Source organism: Sabethes cyaneus, chromosome 2 (genome assembly GCF_943734655.1).
Source record: "Sabethes cyaneus chromosome 2, idSabCyanKW18_F2, whole genome shotgun sequence".
NCBI classification, from domain to species: Eukaryota; Metazoa; Arthropoda; class Insecta; order Diptera; family Culicidae; genus Sabethes; species Sabethes cyaneus.
The window spans coordinates 141,746,003-141,772,957 of NC_071354.1; the positions used below are offsets into that span (position 1 = coordinate 141,746,003).

The 26,955-nt window shown below is 42.0% G+C and overlaps 1 protein-coding gene across 1 annotated transcript in view; it reads right to left on the reverse strand.

The window, feature by feature from the left end:
• Positions 1-2,709: 2,709 nt before the first annotated feature.
• Positions 2,710-26,955, reverse strand: part of LOC128733537 (putative uncharacterized protein DDB_G0277255) — an 80,158-nt gene continuing 55,912 nt past the window's right edge. Inside the window, exons 5-6 of the mRNA XM_053827189.1 lie at positions 5,673-6,823; positions 2,710-5,612 (exon numbers count right to left, since the gene is read on the reverse strand). Coding sequence (XP_053683164.1) covers positions 4,047-5,612; positions 5,673-6,823 — 2,717 coding nt within the window. The 3' untranslated portion in view covers positions 2,710-4,046. The remainder of the gene's footprint in view (positions 5,613-5,672; positions 6,824-26,955) is intronic.

Here is a 26,955-nt window from a genome sequence, read left to right on the forward strand (position 1 = left end):
ACTCCAATGTTAAGTCCATACTGCTGTACGCCTGCGAAACCTGATTCATCTCAGCGGAAACAATGCTAAAACTATAGGTATTTACTAATCGCTGCCTGCACTATAGCATAGCAAACGGCTCAATAATGCGTACCGTCGGTGTCTTGTGCACCTGTAAGCATGAAATGGACCCTACAGTGGTTCATAACCTTTAATTCAATAATTCCTATCGCTATCTCCTATTGGTACCAGCCGGAATACGAGGAACCTTGATAGACATCCCGGTGGATCGTATGCTGACAACGAGGAAGGACTCTTTAGGGTTTCGTTGGTCCTCCGGCGAAACAGGGGGTTGGTGCAGCAGGTTTTGCCAGCCGCCACCACGAAAAAACTAAAGCAGTGAAAGAAGAACAAGGAAATTAAAACAAGAACAATCGGAATAGACCCACGCGACGAAACAGGACTATGGATTGGAAACACGAGACGTGGAACTGCCGATCTCTGACCTTTTAAGGGAGCTCTCGAGTGCTTTCCGACGTAGAGCCGTGAGCCGTGAGTTCGACGTCGTAGCGCTGCAGAAGACGTGCTTGAAGAACTCAACGGTACGTAACATTTTGGGTTTTATTACACTCTTATGATGGCATTTAAGACCAAAATTAGTCATGAAGACCGTCATAAGAGTACAATAAAACTTACATTGTGCTTGGGATACCATTTACTAGATCTGGGTACACTCGAGCTGGATACAGCTTTCATAGTGATAGGCGAGATGCGGAGACATGTGATTGCCCAGGTACCACACTTTTGGCCCATTTAGTTGTAGCAACCGGGTTACGACAGAAATTAGTCATATTTCGGTTACCACAACAACTTTGTAACAACCGTGCTAGTAGGGTGGGTGGTGGCCAATCAATCGTCGAATATGCAGGTTGACAATCAAGAGCCAGTTCTTCAACATAAGCATCATCAACGTGCGCAACCCTCATGAATTCTCCGCACAGTTGAAGCAAGAATTCGACCGCTCCCCAAAACATGATATCAAGATCGTCATCGGGGATTTCAATGCTCAGGTAGGCCAGCAGGAGGAACACAAACTCATGATTGGAGGATTCAGTGCACAACAGCTGACCAGTGAAATAGGCCTAAGACTTGTCGACTTTGCCGCCTTCAGGAACATGGCCGTACGTAATACCTCCTTCCGGCAGAGACTCCTTTACAAGTACACCTAGAGGTCACCAAATCAGACAGAATCACAGATCGATCACGACGCCAGATCCCATCGAAGCACTAATATTGACTCGGGCTACTACCTAGTGTTGGTTAGGATGCGCCGAAAACTCTCCGTTGTTAACAACATTCGGCATCGCTGGCAACCTCGGTTAGATCTCGCGCGGCTGAAGCAGCCTGACGTCCCCGCAAACCACGCGCACTCACTCGAAGCTGCGCTGCTGGAAGTGAATGAGTTGGACGAAGTCCCTCTCGAGGCCACCATCAAAATAGCCATCAGTAGTGTAGCGGAGAGTTCCACCGGGCATGTGGCACGAACGCAGCTGAACGATTGGTTGGACGATGAATGTAGGAGGAAGATGAATGAGGAGAAAGCTGCGCGGGCGGCCAAGATGAGCAGTGCCACATGTCAGAACGTGGAAAGACACAAACAGAAGAAGATACAGTGAAACCAAATCGTCCAGGAGAAAAAGCGCTACCTGAAAGAGCAGGAATATACAGAGTTGGAACGGCTGCATCGTTCTCAATGCCGCCTACAAAGTGCTGTTTCAAATCGTTTTCCTCCGATTATCACCAATTGCAAACAGATTTGTGGGAATTTCTCAAGCTGACTTCATCGAAGATCGGTGTATAACGGATCAAATATTTACACTGCGGCAGATCCTCCAAAAGAGCCGTGAATACAGAGCTCTCACGCACTATTTGTTCGTTCACCTCAAAGGCGCATTTGATACCATCGATCGGAAAGAGCTATGGAAAATCATGGACGAGAACAGCTTCCCCAGGAATCTCATCAAACTGATTCGATCTTCGATGGATGGTGCACAGTGCTGTGTTTTGGATCTCGGGTGGATTGTCAAGTTCATTTGAATCACACAGAAGGCTTCGTCAAGGTGATGGTCTTTCTTGCCTGTTGTTGTTCAACAAAGCTCTACAAGGTGTTAAGAATCGAGAGGATATAAATACGCGGGCACGATTTTCAACCAATCTAGGCAATTCGTCGGCTTTTCCGATGACATGGATATTATCGGCAGAACATCGGTGGCGGTGGCTGAACAATATACCAGACTAAAGCGCGGAACAGAAAAGATTGGGTTAAAGGTAAATACGTCTAAAACAAAAGTCCTACATGCTGGTGAGCGGAATCGAGACCGACCGACGCCGCTTGGGCAATAGTAGAATGATCGACGGCGACGAGTTCGAGGTAGCCGACGAATTTGGCTACCTTGGCTTACTGGTAACGGCGGACATTGATACCAGCCGTGAGATTCGGAGGCGTATTATTAGCGGAAGTCCCGTACAAAGTGCACCCTGTACAAGACGCTTATTAGACTGGTTGTTCTCTACGGGCATGAAACATGGACAATGCTCGAGGAGGACCTGTGAGTGCTCGGAGTTTTCGAATGACGAGTGCTAAGAACGATCTTCGGCGGCGTACAGGAAAACGGAGTATGGAGGCGGAGGATGAACCATGAACTCGCACAGCTCTATGGCGAACCCAGTATCCAGAAGGTGGCTAAAGCTGGACGGATACCATGGGCAGGGCATGTTGCAAGAATGCCGGACAACTACTCTGCAAAGATGATGTTCGCCTCAAATCCGGTAGGAACAAGACGACCAGGAGCGCAGCGAGCAAGATGGTTAGACCAGGTGGAGCGAGATCTGGCGGAGAGCACTCGGTGTCCGAGGAATTGGAGAGCAGTAGCCCTCAACCGAGTTACATGGAGAAACTTTGTTCAACAGGCTTTGTCTTAGGACGGCAAGCCACCTAAGTAAGTAAGCAAGCCCCCGTACAAAGTGTAATCTGTATAAGACGCTAATTAGATCGGTTGTTCTCTACGGGCCATGTCCATGTTTCATGGACAATGCTTGAGGAGGACCTGCGAGTGCTCGGAGTGTTTGGAAGACGAGTACTAAAAACGATCTGCGGCGGCGTACAGGAGAACGGAGTAAGGAGGTGAAGGAAGAACCGAGTTCATGGTTTAGTTCTACGGCGAACCCCGTATCCAAAAGGTAGTTAAAGCTGGACGGATACGACGGGCAGGGCATGTTACAAGAATGCCGGACAACTACCCTGCAAAGATGGTGTTTACCTCAAATCCGGTAGAAGATGACCAGGAGCGCGGCGAGCAAGATGGTTAGACCAGATGGAGCGAGACCTGGCGGAGAGTACTCGGTGTCCAAGGAATTGGAGAGCGGTAGCCCACAATCAACTTAACTGGAGAAACTTTGTTCAACAGGTTTTGTCTTAGGACGGCAAGACACTAAGTAGTTAAGTGAGGGAAGCAGCAAACGAAATCTACACGGAGGCACTCGACAGGAATCCGCAGGGATAGTGTAAAATAGGCAGATCCAGACTGTTAATGCGAAACTCTCGTGGCGACAACTTGATTTCATCCAATTGTTCTGCTGAATCGACCAACATAGGCATCTAAGTAAGTAAGGTTGTTGACCTACTGACGTTACCTCTGGTAGGGTCCATTGGAAAATGATAGTTATCGTTCTCTTTTCGTGGATAATATTCTTTTGTTGGAGTACATGCATCCGAAAACTATACTAAATGTTGTATAATGTCAAAATTCTGTAAACTAAATTTACGAAAATATTGCTTACAAATAAATTTTATCGTCAAAACTTGGAATTGATCATGAAACAACATAAAGAATTAACGTTCTGCTTTGCATATTCGAAAATTTACGTAATAAAACTTCACTCAAGTACCAAATAACTTAATTAACTTCGCATCCCTTCCAAGTTTTTCACTGTTACACTCAGCACCGGCACTGCCCTGCCAGGAACACCATTTTTATCTACTTATCCTAGTCCTACGGACTCAGCGTTTACAAGTTAGTTTCGGTCCTGTGCGGGTTTATCGTGTACTTATTCAAATGGAACTGAGCTGTTTGTGCCACGGCAGTGCCGGGAAAGTTTCCCTTCGAGACGCCATTACTGGTGCTGGTTAACTGATGTCTCGCCTGTATCGCGGTTACGTTCGGTTTCTTCAGCGGTTCGTCAACTATCGGCGCCGCGTGAGGCTGCTGCTGTTGATCGGTGTTTCCCGCAACGCCAGAGGACGACAGTCTCCTCGTGATAGACGACCATTCGTTCTGCTTTAGCAAAAACTGTTTGACGTTGTATTCCATTTGAGCCAAATCTACACTACTGCTGTCGTCCTGACACTCGTCCCGATTCTGTTCAAATAATGCCTCTTCATGATGCTGCTGCTGTTGCTGTTGTCTAGAGCAATCGAGTAGCGAAAGCTTACTATCTAGCAGTTGATTATTACTGTTGTAATCCAAATAAGCGGCACTGGCAGCTGCTGGTTTGAAACTAGCGAGACTGCGTCCTCTGATGCTTGCAGCTTCGGTTATATTAATACTGTTGGCTTGAGCAAATGTATTGTTGATGCTAGCGGTAGTGATGTTGCTGTTGCTGTTGTTGCCGGTGAGGATATAATTATTATTGTAGGAATTGCTATGACTAACAATGATATCGATGGGTGCAGGCTGTGCTAAATTGATACTATTGGTACTATGGCTAATTTTAGCAGTTACTAGTTTTGAGTCATTATTATGAACGCCTTTTGTATCCACGATTTGCATTCCTTTGCTGGGCCCATTATTGTTCAAACTATCAGCTATTATGAGCGATGTGCTTGATGCAAGTGCTAGATTTTCACTATCGGACTCTGTATTACTGAGATTCTCTGGATTACTGAGTTTGGAATTATTTTGTACCCATTCCGCGACGCGTGACAGCTGCTGCCGTCTGAGCATCGCGCTTTCTTGGATGTCGATTTCGCTGGAAATGGAGCTCGACTGAGTGCAGGATTTCTTCGAAGTAATGTCTATTCCATCTAGCTTATTCACATTAATATCCAATCTTGTTTTGTTGGCAATTACGTTCGAGCTTATTTTCGTGTTCAGTAGGAGATTGTTCACTTCCTCACCTATTGTGCACAGTCGGTCAGATGAATGCGGAGACGTCGTCGTGCTCATATTGCAAATATCTTTTGAAGTATTATCATTGCCTGTCATCTTCTCGCTGTAATTTTTTCCTTCTGTTCCTACACCTTCACCCGATGTTCCATTGCCAGTGGATGTGACAGCTTTGCTCTCCCCTATAGTACCTACATTGGTTACACTGTTAGAGCTTGCCGTCGGAAGGCTGGTCGTCTTGATTGCACCATTCAAGCCAATCGACGGATCGTCGTCCAGCAATAATTCTTCATCGAGAAACTTGGCTCTCCGAGTGTATATTACCGGTGCTGTCAATTTAGTATCCAGTAAGTGTTCCGTACTATCGGCAGCATCGTCATCCTGCAAGCTGTCGAGCAATATGTTACTCGAACCATTTTGAATTCTCAGTGCACATATTCTTGGCCCAGACATCTTGGGATTCTCGGCCTAAAATTAGAATCAAAATCACTATGATAAAATAAAAACACTACCAAAAAGTACCATTACCTTAATAGTTTTGATGAGATTCCGATTGAAATTTTCGAATATTCTGGCCCCGTCTCGCTCCGGATCTCTGCTGCTGGTTCTACTCCACAAGCTGTTTGTGCTGCCAACCGCGTGATACATACCGCTACCTCTTCCACTGCTCGTAATTTTATTGGATCCACCGATATGTTCCAGACCTGCACTGCCATCAACGCCAGATTTAGGCGTCTGCAGACTTCCACTCATCTGATCCATATCCTTGATGATGTACGAGGGAGAATCATTACTGTATTTGTTTCCGACCAGCGAGTTTGCAACGGAGTTTTGGATTTTATTCTTCGAAACATCCAGAGGTTTTTTGCTTACGCCTCCAGGGGCTTGTTTTCCGCTGCCAGCGATGGGCATGGTATTGCTTTTGGATAAACCTAAAAGGGTCGTCGATGATGGCACCGGTTGCTCTGAGTTTGGAGAAGTGCTGTTGTAATTTCCGTTTGTTCGGTCACTGATTCTGTGATGACCGAGAATCGGATTCACCATCAAATCGTCCTTTTTGGTGGGCTGTAGAGGTATTTGACCACCACTGCTACCGTTATTTGGTGAAGTTTTATCCGGTGTTGTGAGGAAATCCGACACACTACTCTTGGTTTCCGATATAACACTGTCGCTAGATTTGATCAATTTCATAATGTATGGACTATTATTGTGGGACGGCGAATTCAGGTTATTGTTACATCGCAAGCACAATGAATTGTTGGTCTCTCCCTTAATGACGGTTTGTGTTCCGACGCTGTACTGCTTCTGACCGTCTCCCAGTAGGTCGGCTAAAATCAGTGCCCCACTGGTCAGCGAGGCGCTACTTCTGGTGCACACACAAGTTTCACAATGTTTGGCCGGAGAGTTTAACAATGCATCACTGGATTTCAGCTCGTCTTCGAGGAACTTTGCCATCATCGATGGGGACAAGGCATTACTGTCGCCACGAATGCCTCTGCCGGTGCCGCCAAGCAGACTGTCGGCGCTGTTCATGTTGGCTAGCGACAACGAGTCCTGCTGAGACTGATGCTTTCCAACTACTGCTCCGCCGCTTCCTCCTACTCCTGTTCCTCCTCCTCCACCACCACCACCACCACCTCCAGTGCCTCCACCATCCTGTGACGAAGACTGGTTCGCGTCTTTTGGTGTGCGAATTAAATTTCAGGAATGAAGAAATGTAGTTTAAAGTGGCATGTTGCGAAACAAGCATGCACAGCACACGTTTTCCAGTTGTGATGGCGTGAAATAGATTTATAGAACAATATGGAAGGAAAAATAAAATATATTAGACTTTCATCTAGCGTTTTGCTTTGGGGTTGCTGTTATATCCTTGTTAGTGTATTATTAATAGAATTGAGGTAATATGGGAATAGTTATTTCGTGAAAACATAAAGCAGCACGATGCGTACAACACTATTGAAATGAATTGTTATCATTTTTATAGACATTAAATTTATCATAAATGCAATGACTGAAACTTTATCTTTGCTTTTGACGTAGGACTACGTCTTACGGTAAGTTTTGAGATAGAGTGTCATTCCAAAAAATCGAAAAATGCGAGCGTCACGAAAAATGAAAGGTTTTGAGCGCTAATATCTCAGCGGTTTTCCGATCGATTTTCAATATTCTTACACCAATCGATCGGAAAATCTTCTAAGAATTGATCCAAATGTATGGATTCTTGCTGTTGAACTATTGAAAAATTGAAAATAATGAACCTATCACCCATATTCTGTATTTCGAACGAGTTGAAATATTTCGATCGACTTGGCAAATATTTCGTTCGAGTTGTTTTTTCATATGAAGATCTTTCGTTCGAGCCGCTGTTTTTTCGAACGAAATGTCAGTTTCGAACGAAACATAAACCCGTTCGAAATACAGAATAGGGGTGTATGTTTTACCAGAATACTCACTTCGTGATTGGTTGGAAGATTCTTTACGATGATCTAAACCTAGACCATTTTGATGTCCTTGCTTGGGAAGTACGCCAGAGAGAGTGTTAAAGCCCCCTTGTGCCAACAGATTTCGTACGAACGCGATTAAACCTAGTCCAATTTGATGCCTGTGTTAGGGAAGTATGCCAGAAAAAATGACACAAGTTCGTCGTACCAACAGATTGCAAATTATTTACTGCGAGACGATTAAACCTAGGCGAATTTGATATCTTGGAAAAATTGTGCTACAACTGTAGTGTACGGTTACATTACGACTCTGTATGAATACGCATGCTTGCCGTTTCATTAGAAGTGTAGTGAAAAGATGTGCTGTTGATAAAATAGGATTGAATTGGTAAAGTCCCTTCAACGTAGGGAACCATGGGTAATAAAAACAATTTTTAATTTCAGTAAGGTAGCAGGAAAGCAATAGTTTGTGTTCTTAATTTTGTTAAGTGGTTTTCAAATGCACAATCTTTTGAGAATTGAACGTATGCAATGTTACTACTTTGATAAATGTTACATACAACGCATGTAGCATGTTTATATGTTGCATATAGCATGTATACATGAAGAATCGAATGATTACAAGCATGAATACATGCTACTATCACTACAAAGAGACTTACGTAGTCCTGCGTCACCTATATATGCGGTCGTGTCTTGTACACAACCCCTCTGATTTTTTTCTGTAAAACATTGAACAAAATATTTGCTTTTTACAGAATAACTTCAAGTGTCTAGATTGAAAATTATATATGTTGTATATTTTTTGACGTGTGCGGAATTAACGGCTTCAACATCCAGGACTCGTTATTCGAAGTCAAACCAGTTATTTAAACTTTTGATATGTTTCTTATTTGCATAGTTATGAATATAATAATAACAATGTACTTTGACTTTCGTCTATTCAACTTAATTTTGGATTGCAGATTGAAATAAAAGATGGATAATTCCTGAAGATAATAACAATACTGACTTTTAGGCTACCCCTTATATAATAAATTATTTATTTATTTATTAGTCGTCACGCACTCAGTTGGTTTTTAAATAATTTTAAGGAATTGGGATTAAAGAGTGTTACGATCAAAATTGAGTCGATTTAGACTTCACACATTTCTTTTACTAATGCATGTAAAATCCGCATTTTGTAGACGTATGTTAGTGCATCTATTTTGATTTTAACATTTGAAGAGCAACATCAGAAAAGGGCCTTTGTGCAAATGAGTGATTCTCTTTGTGTCTCCTCTCTTGCGTTTGCCACGGCTACATGAATACATTCCAATGCAATTTTTCGTTGCCAATAGCTAGTAAATAACTCCAGCAACCGTTGCATGCATAATTAATTCGTTCAAGTGCATTTGCATCGCCGTGATTTTCGAAAGAGAGGAGACACGAAAAGAATCTCTCTTTTCCGCATAGACCCTTTTCACATCTTGCTCTTGATTTGCGAAACTGTTAAAAGCGGCCAAATCAACTGTCACTAACACAATAAAAGTGTTAGGGGAACGTTTAGAGAAAGCCGCAAAGCCTGAATCGGGGAGAAATCGGAAGTCAGAAGCAGTACTGATGATAAAAAGAGTGACCAGTGTTTTCAAGCGGAACTCAACCTCTCGGCCGGAGGTGTCAAACAAGCTGTGAGTGTCATCTACAATCATGCATCGAGCTTATAACCAAGCCGGACTGTCTACTCATATAAGAGTTATGACAAGGACCCGACAACTTCACCTTCAATTGCATATTTTCACTTAATAATGAAGTAGCTTTGGTTTCAACTGAAAAAGCCCCGCTTCGGTTGATATCTGGCACTAATTAGCTTCAAGAACATGGCCGTACGTAGACCATTTTTCCAGCAGAGACTCTTACACAAGTACACCTGGAGGTCACCAATCAGACAGACTTACAGATCGACCACGTTTTGATCGACTGTAGGCACTTCTTAGATTTCATTGACGTCAGATCCTATCGATGCGCTAACGTGGACTCGGACCACTACCTACACGGAGCGAAAAAGCTCCAGTTTGTTTCAAACAAAATTATTGTTGCTTTAAGCCTCAAAAAAATATTTTTATAACAACCTGAAAATATTGTTGTTTCAAAACGCAATTCTGTTTGAATCAAGAAAATAACAGTTTTGAATTAAAAGTAAAGTATTTTCAAATTTGAAGTTAAGATTGATATAACAATAAATATTTTCATTTCAATCATATATTTCAGTTTGAAACAAAACGAAATTTTTGTTTGTGCGTAAAACAACCATAAATATGGTTGAAACTACATTTTTATTCTCCGTGTAGTGATGGTTAAGATGTGCCAAAAACTCTCCGTCTTGAACAACATTCGGTACCGACGACGCCAGCCTCGGTTAAATCTCGCGCGGCCGAATCCGCTATACGTCGCCGCAAACTACGTGCACTTACTCGAGACTGCGCTGCCAGAAGAAGAAGAGCTCATCAAAACAGCCATTAGCAGTGTAGCGGAGAGCTCCATCGGGCACGTGGCAGGGAATCAACGGAACGATTGATGTTACAATGAATGTAAGAGTGTGATGGATGAAGGATGTGATGGATGGATGGATGAAGAACGCAACGCGGGCGGCCAAGATGCGCTGTTTCATACGTCTGAACGTGAAAAGACGCAAACAGAAGAAAATGCGATGAAACCAAATTTTCCGGGAGAAAAGCGCCACCTGAAAGAGTAGGAGTATGCCTAGTTGGAGCGGCCTCATCGTTCTCAATTTCTAGAAAGTTCTACCAGAAACTGAACCGATCTTGCAATAGTTTTGGGCCATCAGCCGAAATATGTTGGGATAAGGATGTAAATATTTTGACGGACGATCGTGAGGTGACCATAAGGTGGAAGCGGCCACTTTGATGAACACGTGAATGGTGCTCAGGCAGAGAACGATGACGGCAGGGAAAGTAATTTCAACGGTACGACAAACGAAGAAGAGATGCCAGCCCCAACAATAAGCGAAGTTAAGGAGGTCATCATGCAGCTAAATAACAATAAATTGGCTGGGAAAGATTGCATCGGAGAATAGCTTATTAAAATGGGACCGAAAATCTGGCTCCTTGTCTGCACTGGCTAGTTGATAGGATTTGGGAGACAGAACAGCAACTGGAAGAGTGGAAAGATGGGGTTATCTGACCGATCTACAAGAAGGGCGACAAGTTGGACTGTGAGAACTATCAAGCGATCGTCGTTCTCGATACCGCATACGAAGTGCTGTCCCGAATCTTTTTCCGCCGACTATCATCAATTGTGAACAGATTTGTGAGAACTTATAAAGCTGGATTCGTCGAAGGTCGGTTTACAACGGATCAAATATTTATACTGCGGCAGATCCTCTAATATAGTCGTGAATGCAGAGTTCCCAAATACCATTTGTTTGTTGACTTCAAAGCCGCATATGATACTATCGATCCGAAACTTCTATGGCAAGTCATGGACGAGAACAGCTTCCCCAGGCAGCTTATCAAACTGTTTCAATCGACGTTTTATGGTACTCAGTCCTGTGTTTGGATTTCGGGTGGATTGTCGAGTTCTTCGGGCCTCATCAAGGTGATGATCATGCCTGTTGTTCAACATAGCTCTACAACCCTACAAACAGATTTGTTACAAAGTAGTTGTGAAACTGATATATGACTAAAACTAGTCATAAATAAGTTTATGCAACTAAAAGTGCTGAAATGGTGCTGCTTGGGAAGGTTATGACCCAACTGGATACCAACAAGCAGGGTAATCTACTTTGCCGATGACAAAGATATTTTCGGCAGAACATCTGTGGCGGTGGCTGAACAGTACACCTGATAAAGTACAAAGCAGAAAAGGTTGGGTTTAAGGTATGTGGTGGAACCTAGGCCGACCAACGCCGTTTGGGCAATAATGTAACGTTCGACGGCGATGAGTTTGTAGTAGTCGATAAATTTGTCTATCTTAGCTCACTGGTAACGACGGACAATGATACCAGCCGTGAGATTCAGAGGCGTGTTATCAGCGAAAGTCCTGCTTACTATGGACTTCATAAGTAATTGCGGTTGAGCAGACTAAGCCCCCGTATGAAGTGTACCCTGTGTAAGACGGTATTAGACCGGTAGCTCTTTGCGGGCATGAAACGTGGACAACGCAGAACCTGGGAGTGCTCGGAGTTTAAGAAGGACGAATGCTAAGAATGATCTTCGGCGGCATTCCAGAGAACGAAGTATGGAGGCGAAGGATGAACCATGAACTCCCACTGCTCTGTGGCGAACCCAGTATTCAAAAGGTTGCTAAAGCTGGATGAATACGATGGAGATGGAAAGCAAAGCCATGGGTATAAACGTCCTGTTGAGAACTTGACCCTTCTATATCGACAGACTTCGCAGCCGGCTACTGGATTTCAGGACAATTACGGGGCTAGTGCAACGATCCTACTGACTCTATAGCACCTCCCAGCTGAGATTCGAACATACGACGACTGGCTTGTTATGCCAGCATCGTTTCCCGAAGCTAACGATGGACAGGGTATGTTGCTAGAATGCCGGATAACTACCCTGCAAAGATGCGATAGGAACCAGACGACCAGGGGCGCATCGAACAAGATGGTTAGACCAGGTGGAGCGAGAAAAGATCTCTCTTTTCACAAATCTTTAGTTTTATTGTTTATTTTGAATGTAAACTTCTTTAGCTTTTACTTCGAACTATTAACTTTTCAACTTCAACTTATAGCGAATTCATAAATTAACCTGGCTCAGGCCGATTAGCACTCAGTTTTAATCGAAGTGCTGTCAAAGCGTTCATAAATTAACCGAGATTGCATTTCGGTTAAACTGACAGCATTCAGTTTGAAGCGCAGGTTAAAACTGTCTAGCATTACGGTTTACGGGTCGATCTGTCAAACTGCCCGTATCGTTCATAAATTTCGGGTTCGAGTTAGCACGAACCCAGGTTAATTTATGAATTCGCTATTAGTAATGACTTTTCATTTTTTCCTGCTGTCAAACTTTCTTTCCTTCCTTGTTTACCTCTGAGACGCTGCGCTGTCACAGTGACAGTCGCGATTGAATGTTCCAAAGGGCGAAACCCGCACTCACCTACGTCGACTGCACAGCAGTGGGTTATGTTATGGATATACTTTACACTTTACAGTGTATTTACTCACAATCAAAATTTGTGTGAGCGTCTTATTTTTGTGGCCATTTACTTTACTAACAGTTATACATACGCAGTCGAGCAACCGAACGGTTCAGTCGCAGAAGTAGTCGTTGTGTGCTTAGCGGTAGTTAATTCGAATTAGCAGAGGAAGTGCACGAAAGTGCCACACCAAAGGCTTGAAAGTGGCGAGTGATACAGTGCTAAAAGGTGACGGAGGTACCCGGAAGACCGGGGTTATTGAAAAAGTTGTGCAGAAAAGTGTCACAGGAGTGCATTTCTGAGCGTTTTCGGACGCGAAACAGAAAAATTTGCCTCCTATCTTGAAGGAAGCAAGCATATAAGGAGGAGCAGCGTGCGGGGGGTACAAATATATATTAAAGAAGAAAGTGCAAAAATGAAGTACCTAGTGAATGTATAACAAATTAGTACTTTAGATACGGAGGCTTTTGGCGGTTAAAAAAAATAACCGTTAAAAAGCCGAAGTGAAAGAGTGGGGGTATATAGCAGTGCGCAATATATAAGCGATACAAGCCGTAATTGCGTAATAGCGTAATTGCGTCTATATAGGTGCTAGTATTAGTGCGGCGTAGTTGAAAATTTTGTCGCTGGTTGAGCGATAGTGAGAGGGGGAGAGTGAAGAGAATACTGGCTGTGCGCACACACCGAAGTGCGGTGGCATAACCGGCGCAGAGGCTGGTTTATATATGCAAAGGAAAACTGCAAATAAATCACGTATGTATCGGATCGGCTCCCGATTTCGTTGATTACGTTCGCACAGTAGGCGTTGAAACGAAAGAGCGCGGCAACGACAGCTAAGACGGCGCTAAATAGCGGAGTGGTGAGGAAGTATATTTAAGTATTGGTAACTAGCATAGCAAGGCGGGTGAGTGTTGCCAGTATCGTTGAAACGTTCCATACAGGTATTTGAATCGTTTGTTTGAGAAACCCCACAAACGCCATTTTTATGAAAATTGACTTTTTAACAGTTTTCGAATCCTTGAGGATATCTACACCTTCCCTCAAAATTTCAGACAAAGTTAGTTCCACGAACCCCTTTTAATTGAGGTTGCAAATATCCGTTTGTTTGAGAAACCCCAAATATCCATGCTTCCGATAATCACCTAGAGCGGCGCTGCGATAGGTACAAAATTATCATTCAATATTTACGTGCAATGTTGTAAGCAGTATTCGCAACACAATTCAATAGTATAAAAACGTTTTCGGAATCGAAAAATTAAGACTTGAACACAGTCAAAAATAAGAAACATAGTGTTCGGCGGACTACAGAATACAAGGCGAAAGTTATTAAAAGTAAAAGAACGGCGTATAAAATCGAAAAGAAAAGGATGTTTTAGTTGAAAAAGTTAGAGCTGATTGCAAATGCAGATAAGCTTGGATTAGTTGGTCGACAAGATAAACGTAAATAAACCGTTCTTGTAATCTAGTTACAGTAAAAACTGTAGCAATCTCGTTCCAGAAATCGATAGGCTAAACTATCCATGCGTTTCTAACATAAGCAGTAATCCACCATTTACTATACAATGTTAATAATAGCACAATATATAAATAAAAGGTTTAATATTCTATTTATCTTTTTTGTAAACTCGTTGCTTTTCCTAATGTGAGTAATCCCGAGTAACTGTAAAATCAATAGTTTATCCGTTCGAAGTATTTAAAGTGCTGTTCACGTATCTCAATTTCCTTTTGGTATAACGTAATTTGAGAACAGACTCTTATTCTCAGATTCTGTTCCATACTCATAGCACGGTTATTATCCAAGATTTAAAATATTTATTTTCTGGTCATAATATCTTTAATTACTACTGGCAAAGTATCAAGGTATTCTATTCGATGTGAATTCGTGTTACTCTAGTCCATTAATGCAATTCAAAAACCGCCGTTATTCCATTTACCTTTTATTTTTTAATAGGTAAATGCAAACCATGATAAAAATTACGAATAAAAATCAGAGGGGTTGCGTACAAGACACGACCACATATATAGGTGACGCAGGACTACGTAAGTCTCTTTGTAGTGATAGCGGCATGTATTCATGCTTGTAATCATTCGATTCTTCATGTATACATGCTATATGCAACATATATACATGCTACTTGCGGTGTATGTAACATTTATCAAAGTAGTAATATTGCATACGTTCAATTCTCAAAAGATTGTGCATTTGAAAACAATTTAACAAAATCAAGAACACAAGCTATTGCTTTCCTGCTGCCTTACTGAAGCTAGATTGTTTTTATTATCCATGGTTTCCACGTTGAAGGGATTTTACCAATTCAATCCTATTTTATCAACAGCACATCTTTCCACTACACTTCTAATGAAACGGCAAGCATGCGTATTCATACAGAATCGTATTATAACCGAACACTACAGCTGTAGCACATTTTTCCAACACAGATATCAAGTTCGCCGAGGTTTAGTCGTCTCGCAGTAAAGAATTTGCGATCTATTGGGACAACGAACTTGTGTCGTTTTTTCTGGCACACTTCCCTAACACAGACATCAAATTGGACTAGGTTTAATCGCGTTCGTAAGAAATCTGTTGGCACGAGGGGGCTTTGTTTCTCTCTCTGGCGTACTTCCCAAGCAAGGACATCAAAATGGTCTAGGTTGAACCGCGGTGTTAAGAAATCTTGTTGAAATGAGAAAACTTTGTCACTTGTTTTGGCTTACTTCCTAAGCACAGATATCAAATTGGTATAGGTTTAGATCATCGTAAAGAATCTTCCAACCAACCACGAAGTGAGAATTCTGGTAAAACATAGGTTCATTATTTTCAATTTTTCAATAGTTCAACATCAAGAATCCATACTTTTCTTCATTTGGGCCAATTCTTAGAAGATTTTCCGATCGATTGGTGTAAGAATATTGAAAATCGATCGGAAAACCGCTGAGCTATTAGCGCTCAAAACCTTTCATTTTTCGTGACGCTCGCATTTTTCGATTTTTTGGAATGACACCCTATCTCAAAACTTACCGTAAAACGTAGTCCTACGTCAAAAAATACAAAACTTTTTCTAAAACTTGTCTTATTTTACTTCAAAATTTTTAATAAATAATATTTTGCGCCCGTCCCCTCTCCTTTTTTTTAGCGGTGCGTACTTTTTTAACATCCTCAGTGATATATGGTAGCAAATTACATGCTATGAGTATGGAAAGATCACAAGTTTGAATAGAAACGACCTAAAACTACTTAAGTGCACCGTCAATTTCTCGTTTGTTTGAGAAACCCCAAATATCCATCAACTTTAAAGCCTCGTAATTTCAGCTAGAATCATTATTTTGATCAAAAGATAAGTCTACATAATGTATTTTAGATATTATCATAGAACCTCATACCAAAAAATATAAGGATTGGTTCAAAATTTTGAGAAAATCAGTTTTTTGTTGTTTTCCAACAATAGTGTCGAGTGGACTTGTGGGGTTTCTCAAACAAACGATTCATTTATTCTAATAATATTTAATAACCATATTGGAGCAGCGGTACTGGTGAGCAAAATATCCATATTAAATTCACCTTCCATCACATGTAAATTTTTTATATTATTGAAAATTACCAAATTACCAAATACATACTAAATATTGATAATATCGGTACAAGCAGATTATTTCACCTTCCATCACAAGTATATGTTTTTATATTACTGAAAAATACCAAATACATACTAAATATTGATAATATCGGTACAAACGAGAACATAATAACATCTGCATACTGCAACAACAAGCCAGACGAAAACCTTTTTTTGTAGATTAGTGCTAGCTCAAGTGGAGAGGAGAGAAATATGGCGAGGACAGGAAGGATGAGAGGACTACAAAACGGGAAATTACTTAACGGGATGTAGGTAAAACTCAAACATGAAGGTATGACATAGAACTTTTACCAGAATATTATTATAACCTTACTATATATCATATTATAATTATCTCTGTTCATAAACAGCATAATTGTGGAAGGCTGGATGATGGAGTGGATTGCCAACCGGAGTCCTTAAGGTCTGAAACAGTTATGCCAAGTTCTTCTTCTCACAAACAAGCCAACATGTGGGTTAAAGCTGGTGCAGCGAAATTGATTATTACATGGAAGGATCCTAATGTTGGAAGGAAAATCTTAAAACCCCGGAATGCGCACAAGTGTTTCTGCTTGTGGGTCTGCCAAACCCCTTTTGGTCCTTCTATAACAGCATTAGTGTGATATTCATTTGATAATCAAATTTGGATCTACTGTAAGTCTACCCACATACACTGGCAAGTCCTTGAAATGATGGTGGATTTCCCCCTTACTACTACTACTACTATTTACTTTACTAACAGTTATATAGACTTTAAACATTGTACTAGAAGAATCTAGCTGTGGCGAGTTGATAATGGATTTTATGGGCATGTAACGACATCATTTCTTTAGTGTCCTCACTTTGACATACGTTTCATCCAAGTGGGGATCTTTTGCGTGGAAAAGGAAAGCCACTTTCCTTCGAGGTTGTATTGCAAAGCACCTATCGAAATGAATGTTTTTAGCGTAAAACTAACAAATGTATAAACATATTACAGCCCAAGGAGGTGTTAAAATTATTTAAGGTCAAGTTTGAAATTGTACGTGTGGTAATAATACAATTGCGTATCTCTATTGGAAGATACTCATATAGTGTGACGCGTAGTAGTAGTGTTCTACTAACCGTAACGGTGACTTCATCCCGGAATAAGTAGCGATTAACTTTATCGCGTCAGTTGACAGGCATTATATACTTTTACTTCTGTTTGCGTTTCTGATGGAGAAAAATCTGTTCTTAAACAGTTGTTGCGTGTCAAACGGATGGGTTAAATAAACAGCAGGTGCTGGTAACGGTAACTTTACAAAGTAAACTATTTTGTTTAAAGCTTGCATAATTGCAACTCGCTGCTATAATATAATGCGTGACGAATTACAGAAAATATTCTCAACACTAAGTGCACCAATCAAAACTGATACGTTGCACAGTCAAACTCGACTTATTCATTTGATTCTTAATGATGGCGAAAGTTACGATTTTCCTGCATCATGGAAGAATTCATTGTCATTTTAATATCACGCTTGTACATCAAAATTGCCGTTTCGAGAAATCGTTCGTATACCGTACTTTATACTGTAGTAGACATAAACAGGATCAATATTCAAATAACTAGCGTGGTTCACTGGTTTATCACCCAATAAACGATACCAAAATAGAAAAATAGCGTGCTGCAAAGATATCTTATAGGTTACCGTGTGATAAAAGGCTGTTATAAGTTATGACATATGTGGCTGATGTTCTGAAGTTGTATCAGTAAAAGCTGATGTCGAATGACTTGTGTAGAATCATATCAAAAACCAGAAAGATATTTACGCTTTTCAATCAAGACACATCAAGTTTGAAATTTTTTGTTGCTTTTGAAATTGTTTAGTAAAATTTGCTGGTTATATCTGATTTCAAGTTTGATGTGCATATAATGTTATCTACATGAACAATGTCATTTGTACAGTACTGATTAATGTTAAACTGAAACATTCGGTTCTACGCATAAAATACAGGCAGAATTATAGACGTAGCTATCCCCATCAATCAAATACTTACTAATTTCTTGTATTTACATAATTGTATTTTCTTTAACGAAGTTGCATGTTATTGTAAGTTCAGCTTTTTTGCCTATTGCACGCATTTTTAGGTGCGAGCTCATCTAAAACATTGGTCCAATATAAGTATGACATCCCAGATGGCCTCGAGGTACGACACTGGTCTAACAAGCCTGGTGTCGCATATAGCACTAGCCCCATAAAAAATAGAAAAATTGCAGTGGAATGCGTTCATGTCGCCGTGGTAAACGCAAGAGAGGAGACACAAAGAGAATCCTTCACTTGCAGATAGGCCCTTTTCACATGTTGCGCGAGAATTGTTTTCTTGTATATGTACTGTATTCTTGTAGCTGACTGCGGATTCCTTCTAATAAAAACTGAAGGTAAAGTTTCGATATCGAAATCGGAATGTGGCATCTAGCATCTAGTAGCTTTGTTTTGCTCAGGGATACTTCGCTCTATTTGACTCAATGTTAATTCACTTGACAGTACCGTCTCAGCCGAGCAAAATTTGACAAAGTTATATACGGGACATATATAGAACTAGTTATAATCTAAAATTTTTCTGAAAAAGTTTTTCTGTATCTTTTAAGTTACGGTGTTACAAAACTAGTAGTTCATTAGTGACTAAATGAACGCTCACTTAGCTACTATTGAGTTACAAGCACCGTAAATACAAAAGGTAGAAATATTCAGAAAAATTTTAGATAATAACTAGTTCTACAAATGTCACATATATGACTTTGTCAAATTTTGCTCGGCTGCGACGGTACTGTCAAATGAATCAAAATTTAGTCAAAGTGATCGAACCATCCCTGGTTTTGCTTTATATGCCTTTTCATTGCTGCGACTTTAATTACTGCTGTGCAGATAGCAATGAGTTTGAACTTCCTTAAAGTCAATCATGTTCAAATTTTTAAACAACCTAATTACCGCAACTCGTGCCCGCTAGCCATGTCGATATTCCAACGACAGTAGTATCATCATGGATGCAGCTTCAACCAGCCGCACAAATCCCGACCCTTTATTCGATTAAAATAAAATTATTGTAATAGGAAAATGATATCCGTCCATCCGTTCAAGCAGCAATTTTTCGATTGATTGGTAACTGATTCGATCAGTATCAGTCATGCATAAAGCGGCATGGAGGATGAACACAACAGCAAGATGTATATCTGTTACAGTGTAAAATAAAAATCAATCGGATTGGGATTTGGATTTGCTTATGAATGTCATCTTTCTTTGGTGGATTTTTTCATTCTGTAACCCACCATAAATTTACCTAATATTTGTATAGCCATTTTTGGTCATGCATATGACGATGTGGATGTGGATGCTGATAAAGAAAGCCATGCATGTGACAGCTATGGCTGTCTCATTAACCCATAATTAACAACACGGTATGTTATAAATTCGTCATGTTTGTAGGCTCAATTGAAACGTTCCTAACGTTCGCAGATTTGGCATTAACCACAGTATTTCGTGAAGAATTGTGTCAACCCAAGCAAAACTTCCTTACCAGTGGAACCGAAAAGGAACCAATTAACCACAGCGATCGTTGAGCGTGGTGACACTTCAACCACGAAGCTCTAAGCATCGAACGGAAGAAAAACTGCGGTCAGAATGGATGTTTTATTAGTAATCAGAATCACAAGCGTGTCGTGAAAACGTTCGGAATCCTAATGCTCCGGTCAGGGATGTGACCAAAAAGTTGAACCTGTCCAAGTCTTTCGTTCAGAGAGCCAAGGACCGAGAGGGACTGCATATGTACCAAATGCAGAAGGTTTTAAATCGTGACGAACGGCAAAATACGGTGGGAAAGTCACGAGCCCGGAGACTGTACACCCAGATGTTGACGAAGCCTTATAGTTTCAATATCATGGGAAAGTCACGAGCCCGGAGACTGTACACCCAGATGTTGACGAAGCCTTATAGTCTCATTATCATGAATAAAGCCACCATATAGGGTAAACGCACCAGTTATGGTTATAGTTAGCACGATATTTCATTCTTTATGATATTTTGACTTGATAAGATTCTGATATTTGCTTCTTAACACTTTCAAAGTGAAATTTGAACATTTTTTAGCCGTTATGTATTGAAAAACCTATGATTTGGACTAAATTTATCGTTTAAATGCGATTCTAAAACTTCATTTTAGCGTACCAATTATGACTAGAGTGTTCTTTTGTTCGTCATAAAAGTGTACCAGTTATGGTTATACTGAAATTACATGTAAAAGCCAGTTTTTTATCCATTAGGTGAAGTACTACTCATTGATGATGAATATTTAGTGTGAAGAATCATAATTGAATCCTCCTAAAGATATGGACTTGGCTTTTTTAGTTAACGTTGGCACCTGCATCATCCGGACGAACTCAATCGTGGAAATAAACACTTGAAATTATCTTCAAAGGAATATATATCGAAAACATGAAGTCTGACATATCGCACTGATTTGATACTGGTTGTAATTGCCACTTTCGACGGGGCACATAGAGGGGATAAACATAATGATCGGATCGGGCTAAATTTTGACAAAACTAAGACGAGTTGTCGGACAATTTTTTCAGTTTTTCTAAAATATCGGGATTTATGGTGGTCAGTGGACACTGGAGATGTTTCGGATTTTAGGGGGTATGCTAAAAACTTATTTTAACAATCGCTTGTATTGTGGCTTTATGGACATCGCAGTAGAATCTGATAGACGAAGCTCTGAAGATTCATCTGAAAGATTTGCCTGAATCTAGCTTTTTGTTTTGTTTGCAGCTAATAGTAGATATCTTTGGCCGAAAGGATAAAATTGGTTAGTTCCCATTCAGCTGCTGGTAAAATGGTTAAAAAAAACCTCCGGAAATAGCTTCAACAGGTGCTGATTGAGGGATACGGCTAGATACATCACCGTTAGGCACAACACGGATTTGTGAACTTGCGACAGCTAGAGGAAATTTAGCAGGGAGCAGAACAACTATTCCTGAATTAGTGGTAGATGTGAATTATATCGGAGCTGATCAGAAAACCTGATGTACTACATTCGTCATGCCATCAGAGTTCGACTGGTTCAGTATGAGTTCCTTGGAAACTTTAGTCAGTAATTGGGTGGGTCTTGAAAAAACTGACACAGCACATCGCCGAAGATTTTGGTACCGATCGGAGTGGTTGTGCGAATTTTGGCAAACATCATTATGATTTTCTCATTGTTCTGGATAATGACTCCCGGCTCATTCTGTACGATCCCGTTGCAGCGTTTGGTTTTCACCAGCTGTTGGGCTGTACTGTGACATATGCTTTGCAGCTTTGCAGGACAGTGATAGATATAAACAGTTTAAGTGCGACCGGCGAAAACATTTCGTTGTTCTGCTTGACCAAATCGAGAGTGAACTTTTCGATCTTCTCCAGCAAGTGGTCCTTTACTCCTCTAATCCGGGCGAAGCATTTAGACGCAGCGTTCTTTAGACACTTTTTTCTTCCTATAACATAAAATTATTGCTGTTGTTCACGATTGATAATATATTTGACGTACCTGAATCAATAATGTAGCAGAATATTGCATTGAATCGACGAAAACCGGCCGAAAACACTAAAGACAACGATGGCTTCCCACAAGGTTGTTTGTTTATATTCACTATGGCGACAACCGGTGTTGGAAACTTCTTTGCGCGCTATGTTCCATTTCGCATGACACCAAGTAAGGAACCATGAACATTTTTGTACCAGTTACGGCAATAGTAATAAATTAGGCAATTTGATAAAGTAATGAAGAATTTCACAGTTTATGTAAAAAATCACATCTATATAATGCCTTAGGTGATATCCATAAGTTGATATTGCTATCATTCTGTTATATGTAAGTATTTTAAAGTGATATGTACTTTAGCTAAATGATAGAAATTTGAACGATACGATAATGAAGTTCAAAAAAACATTTTTTGCGTATTAAATCACTTACAATAACCTACTAAAACTATTTTAAGCAGTGAATTTGCTATTATTTTTCATAATTTGAACATTTTTGCAACCAAAAAGTGTTTTATTCTCTTATATTTTCGATTTTCGTTACACTATAACTGCAACTGGTGATATCGCCATAACTGGTACATCTTCCCTACTTTGTTTTGGTAGAATTTATGATAAGCCCTATCCTCGCAGCTTCCTCCTTAAGATGCGTGTACGCTTCTTCCACAGCTCTACGGTTAACACCGATGATATCGATGTCGTCCGCGAACCCTAGGAGCATATAAGATTTCGTGATGATGGTACCGCTTCTCTGCACGCCGGCTCTTCGAATAGTACCTTCCAATGCAATGTTGACCAGCAAGTTCGATAGTCCGTCACCTTGCTTCAAACCATCTAACGTCTCAAACGAGTCCGATCTCTCACCCGCTATCCTGACGCTTGATTTTGAATCATCAAGGGTAGCACGAATCAGCCTAATCAGTTTTGTTGGAAAACCATGTTCAAGCATACTCTGCCACAGCTCGTTTCGTTAAACTGTATCGTATGCTACCCTGAAATCCACGAAAATATGATACGTGGGCACGTTGTACTCCCGACATTTCTGGAGGATTTGCCGTAGTCCCCCATAAAGCCCGCCTGATACTGCCCTACGAATTCTCATACTATTGACGATAGACAGCGCAACAAAATTTGCGAGAGTACCTTGTAGGCGGCGTTGACCAACGTAATGGCGCGGTAATTACAGTAATCTAGCCGCTCGCCGTTGTTGTAGATGGGACAAACCACTCGATTCACTCCTGCAGTTGTTTCTCCTTCTCCCAAATCCTTGAACTTATCCAGCGAAGTGCCGCTGTTGGCGGTTTTTGGTCATTTTTATAAAGTTCGGCAGTGGGACGGTTCTTTCTAGCGGCTCTATTATTCTCCAGCTGACCGGTTTCTCGCCGGATTTCTTCGAGATCGGGAGCCGGCACGCTGTTATCGTTTATAGGCTCTTCTAGATTAACTTCCGATGCATCTTCTTGTGTTATATCGCCGTTGAGATGCTCATTGAAGAGCTGCTTCCACATGTCGACCACCTCGCGTTCGTTTGTGATTAGATACCCTCCTTCGTCCTTACACTTGTCAGGTTTAGATGTGTAGCTCTTAGATCAGAACCCCTCCCCTTCAGGTATTCCAGCTGCTCACGATCTCTATCCTCCTTTTGACGCTTTTTTCTCCTCAGGATCGTTCTCCGCGCTAGTTGATACTTGGTCAATTTCTCCTTCTTGACAATGCTTAGGTAGTTTTTCCATGCTTCTCCATCGCTTGTTGGCATTCGCCGTTAAACCACTCGTTTCGTGCGCTCGAGGTTTTCGCGCCTAACACTATCCATTCTTCTTCGAGGGTCGAAGCATCTAGCCCCATAGAGGAAGATAGAGGTTCATCCAGTACGCCCACGTATTTCTCGGCAACTCGCGGATTGTCTAATTGCCGAACGTTTAATCGAGAAGTACGGTTTTGTTGCGGGGTATAAACCATCGATAGTTTTGAGCACACATGTACTGCTACTAGGTAATGGTCCGAGTCGATACTCTGACCCCGTAGGGAGCATACGTTGGTGATGTTCGAGAAGAACCAGCCCTTGATGACAATATGGTCGATTTTGTACGTTGGTCAGGTGATTTCCAGGTGGCTTTATGGATATCTTTGCGGGGAAAGAAAGTGCTTCTGATCACCAAGTCTCGACAAACTGCAAAGTTGATGCATCGCTGGCCGTTATCGTGCAGACTATGGGGCCCGAATACCGGTCTATACATTGCTTCCCTGCCGACCTGAGTGGGTCCCGTGGTAAGCAACTGTCGTAAATTACCTCCAGCTGCGCATAGAACTGGCTGGCAAATGGTGAACATGTGCATTCCATAACCTCTGTTCATTAACTTCTATTCCTACCTCCACGAGGTACCGGCTGGGGTACGCAACTTCGGTTGTCGTATGCTAACAGGAAAGGGGGCACAGTGGCTCCCGCCCACATTCAGATAGCAGCCCCATCAGCGGGATAAGGACCTTAGGTTAACAGCATATTGTACCAGAACATAAAAAAGTTACCGAAAATGAAAGAAGAAATATCTCTGGATTATTGGCGACGACCTTTAGCATGAAAACACGGACATGAATCGGAACATGGAATATACTGACCCTTGCCCAGCAGGGCAAGCTGGCTCAACTTGCAAGGGAATCTAGCCGCCTGAAGCTTGATATCCTGGGGCAGAGCGAGGTCCGCTGGCCGGGTACTGGCGAACACAGGACATCATTCGGGCAAGACTTGCTCTACTCTGGCATACGAGGTGAAAATGCTACTCGAGAAAGAGGAGTTGGATTCCTACTGAGCCCAGGGGCACATGCGGCCCTCCTGAAGCGGGAACCGACAAATGAGCGAATAATCGTTGCCAGATTCAGAACACGCGTTAGGAACCTTACAGCAATCCAGTGCTATGCGCCAACAAATGCTGCCGACCTGCAGGAGAAAGATAGTTCTTACAGCCAGCTGAACAGCGTGGTTGAGAAAATCACGAAAGGGGATATCCAACTCCACATGGGCGACTTAAATGCGAAGATTGGCTCAAACAACGCGGACCTTGAACACATCATGGGACGCCATGGCCTAGGAGAGGTGAACGAAAACGGGGAGCTGTTTACAGAATTCTGTGGTAATAACAACATGGTCATTGGTGGATCGCTCTTCCCCCATAGATCAGTACATAAAGTCACGTAGGTTTCCCGCGACGGCCGAACAGAAAATCAAATCGACCACATCTGTATCAGCCGGAAATGGCGAAGAAGCCTTCTTGATGTACGCGACAAATGCAGCGCTGATATTTCATCCGACCAAAGCGCGCAGCGGGCGGAGGGAGTGGATTTCGGATGAAACTTGGAGGAAGATCGACGAGCCGAGAGAGGCGAAAGCCGGCATTGAGCGAGCGCGGACCAGATCGGCTAAGACAGCTGCCCGTCAACGATACGCCGAACTGGAGAGGGCTGTTAAACGTGCTTGTAGGCGGGACAAGAGAGCCTGGACTAACTCCTTAGCCGAACAAGGAGAAACCGCCGCCGCCAATGGTGATATCCGTTTGTTGTACGATATTTCTCGCCGCCTTAGTGGTGCCAGGATGAATACAAAGATGCCGCTAAAGGACAGAGCTGGTCAGTTATTGACTACCATATAGAACAGCTTAAGCGATGGACTGAACATTTTGAACAACTCTTCCGAGATTCAAATGTCAGAGACCAACAAAACCAGCAGCGTATGACGCCTACAGTTCGTCGAATTAATTGCGTCAACTCGGAGGCGCCATCGCTGGATGAAATTGTAGCAGCCATCAAGAATTGATGGATTGATCTATTGGTATGAAATCCAATAGAGCGCACGGGATAGACTGTATTTCAGCCGAAATGCTCAAAGCTGACCCATCTTTGTCAGCCCAGATGATGCATCAGCTTTTCAGCAATATGTGGGAAACCGCAACTTTTCCGGTGGACTGGATGCAGGGCATATTGGTCAAAGTCCCTAAGAAAGCAGACCTAATTGAATGCGGTAACTGGCGTGGCATCACGTTGCTCTGTATTACTCACAAAGTACTCTGTAAGGTAATCCTCATCCGGATCCAGGAGAAGATCCACGCTTCTCTCCGGCGGCAGCAAGCTGGATTCCGTGCTGGCCGATCATGTGTAGACTATATCACAAGGCTCCGCATTATATTGGAGCAGATCAACGAATTCCAGGACTCTCTTCTGCTGGTGTTCGTTGACTTCGAAAAGGCGTTCGACCGACTCAACCACGAAACGTACTTAGGCGTAAAGGAGTTCCAGATATGCTAGTCTATCTCATCGAGGCTCAGTAAGAGGCGTTTTCGTGCAAGGTTTTGCACGACGGCGTCTTGTCCGATCCCATAAGAGTTACTGCTTGCGTGAGTCAGGGCTGCATTTTATCACCGCTTCTGTTTCTCATCGTTATAGATGAGATATTAGTTGGAGCAATTGACAGTAGACCAAATCAAGGATTGCCTTGGAATCTTCTAACGATGGAGCAGCTAAATGACCTCGACCTAACCGACGACATTATCTTGCTCGCATAACGCCGAAACGATATGCAGAGCAAGTTAGACGATCTCTCCGAGAGCTCCCAGGCAGCAGGTCTCACAGTCAATGTAGCGAAAACTAAGTCTATGGTAGTGAACACTGACAATTCCACCAACTTCACAGTAGCGGGACAACAAGTTGAGCAGGTAGACGCCTTTCAATATCATGGTAGCCAGACAGCGCCGGATGGTGGTACCAAGGCTGATATAGCCACATGGATCAGGAAGGCCAGGGGTGCCTTTGCAGGTCTGCGAAACATTTGGTGCTCAAACCAGATCACTCTACGTACGAAAACCCTAATCTTTAATTCAAACGTTAAATCCGTACTGCTGTATGCCTGCGAAACGTGGTGCGTCTCAGCGGAGACAACGCAAAAACTGCAGGTATTTATTAACCGGTGTCTGCGATACATCATTCGTACCTGGTGGCCAGATAACTGGATATCCAATGAGGAACTCCATCGTCGGTGTCATCAATGGTCGATAGCCACAGAAATTCGTGAACGTAGGTGGAAGTG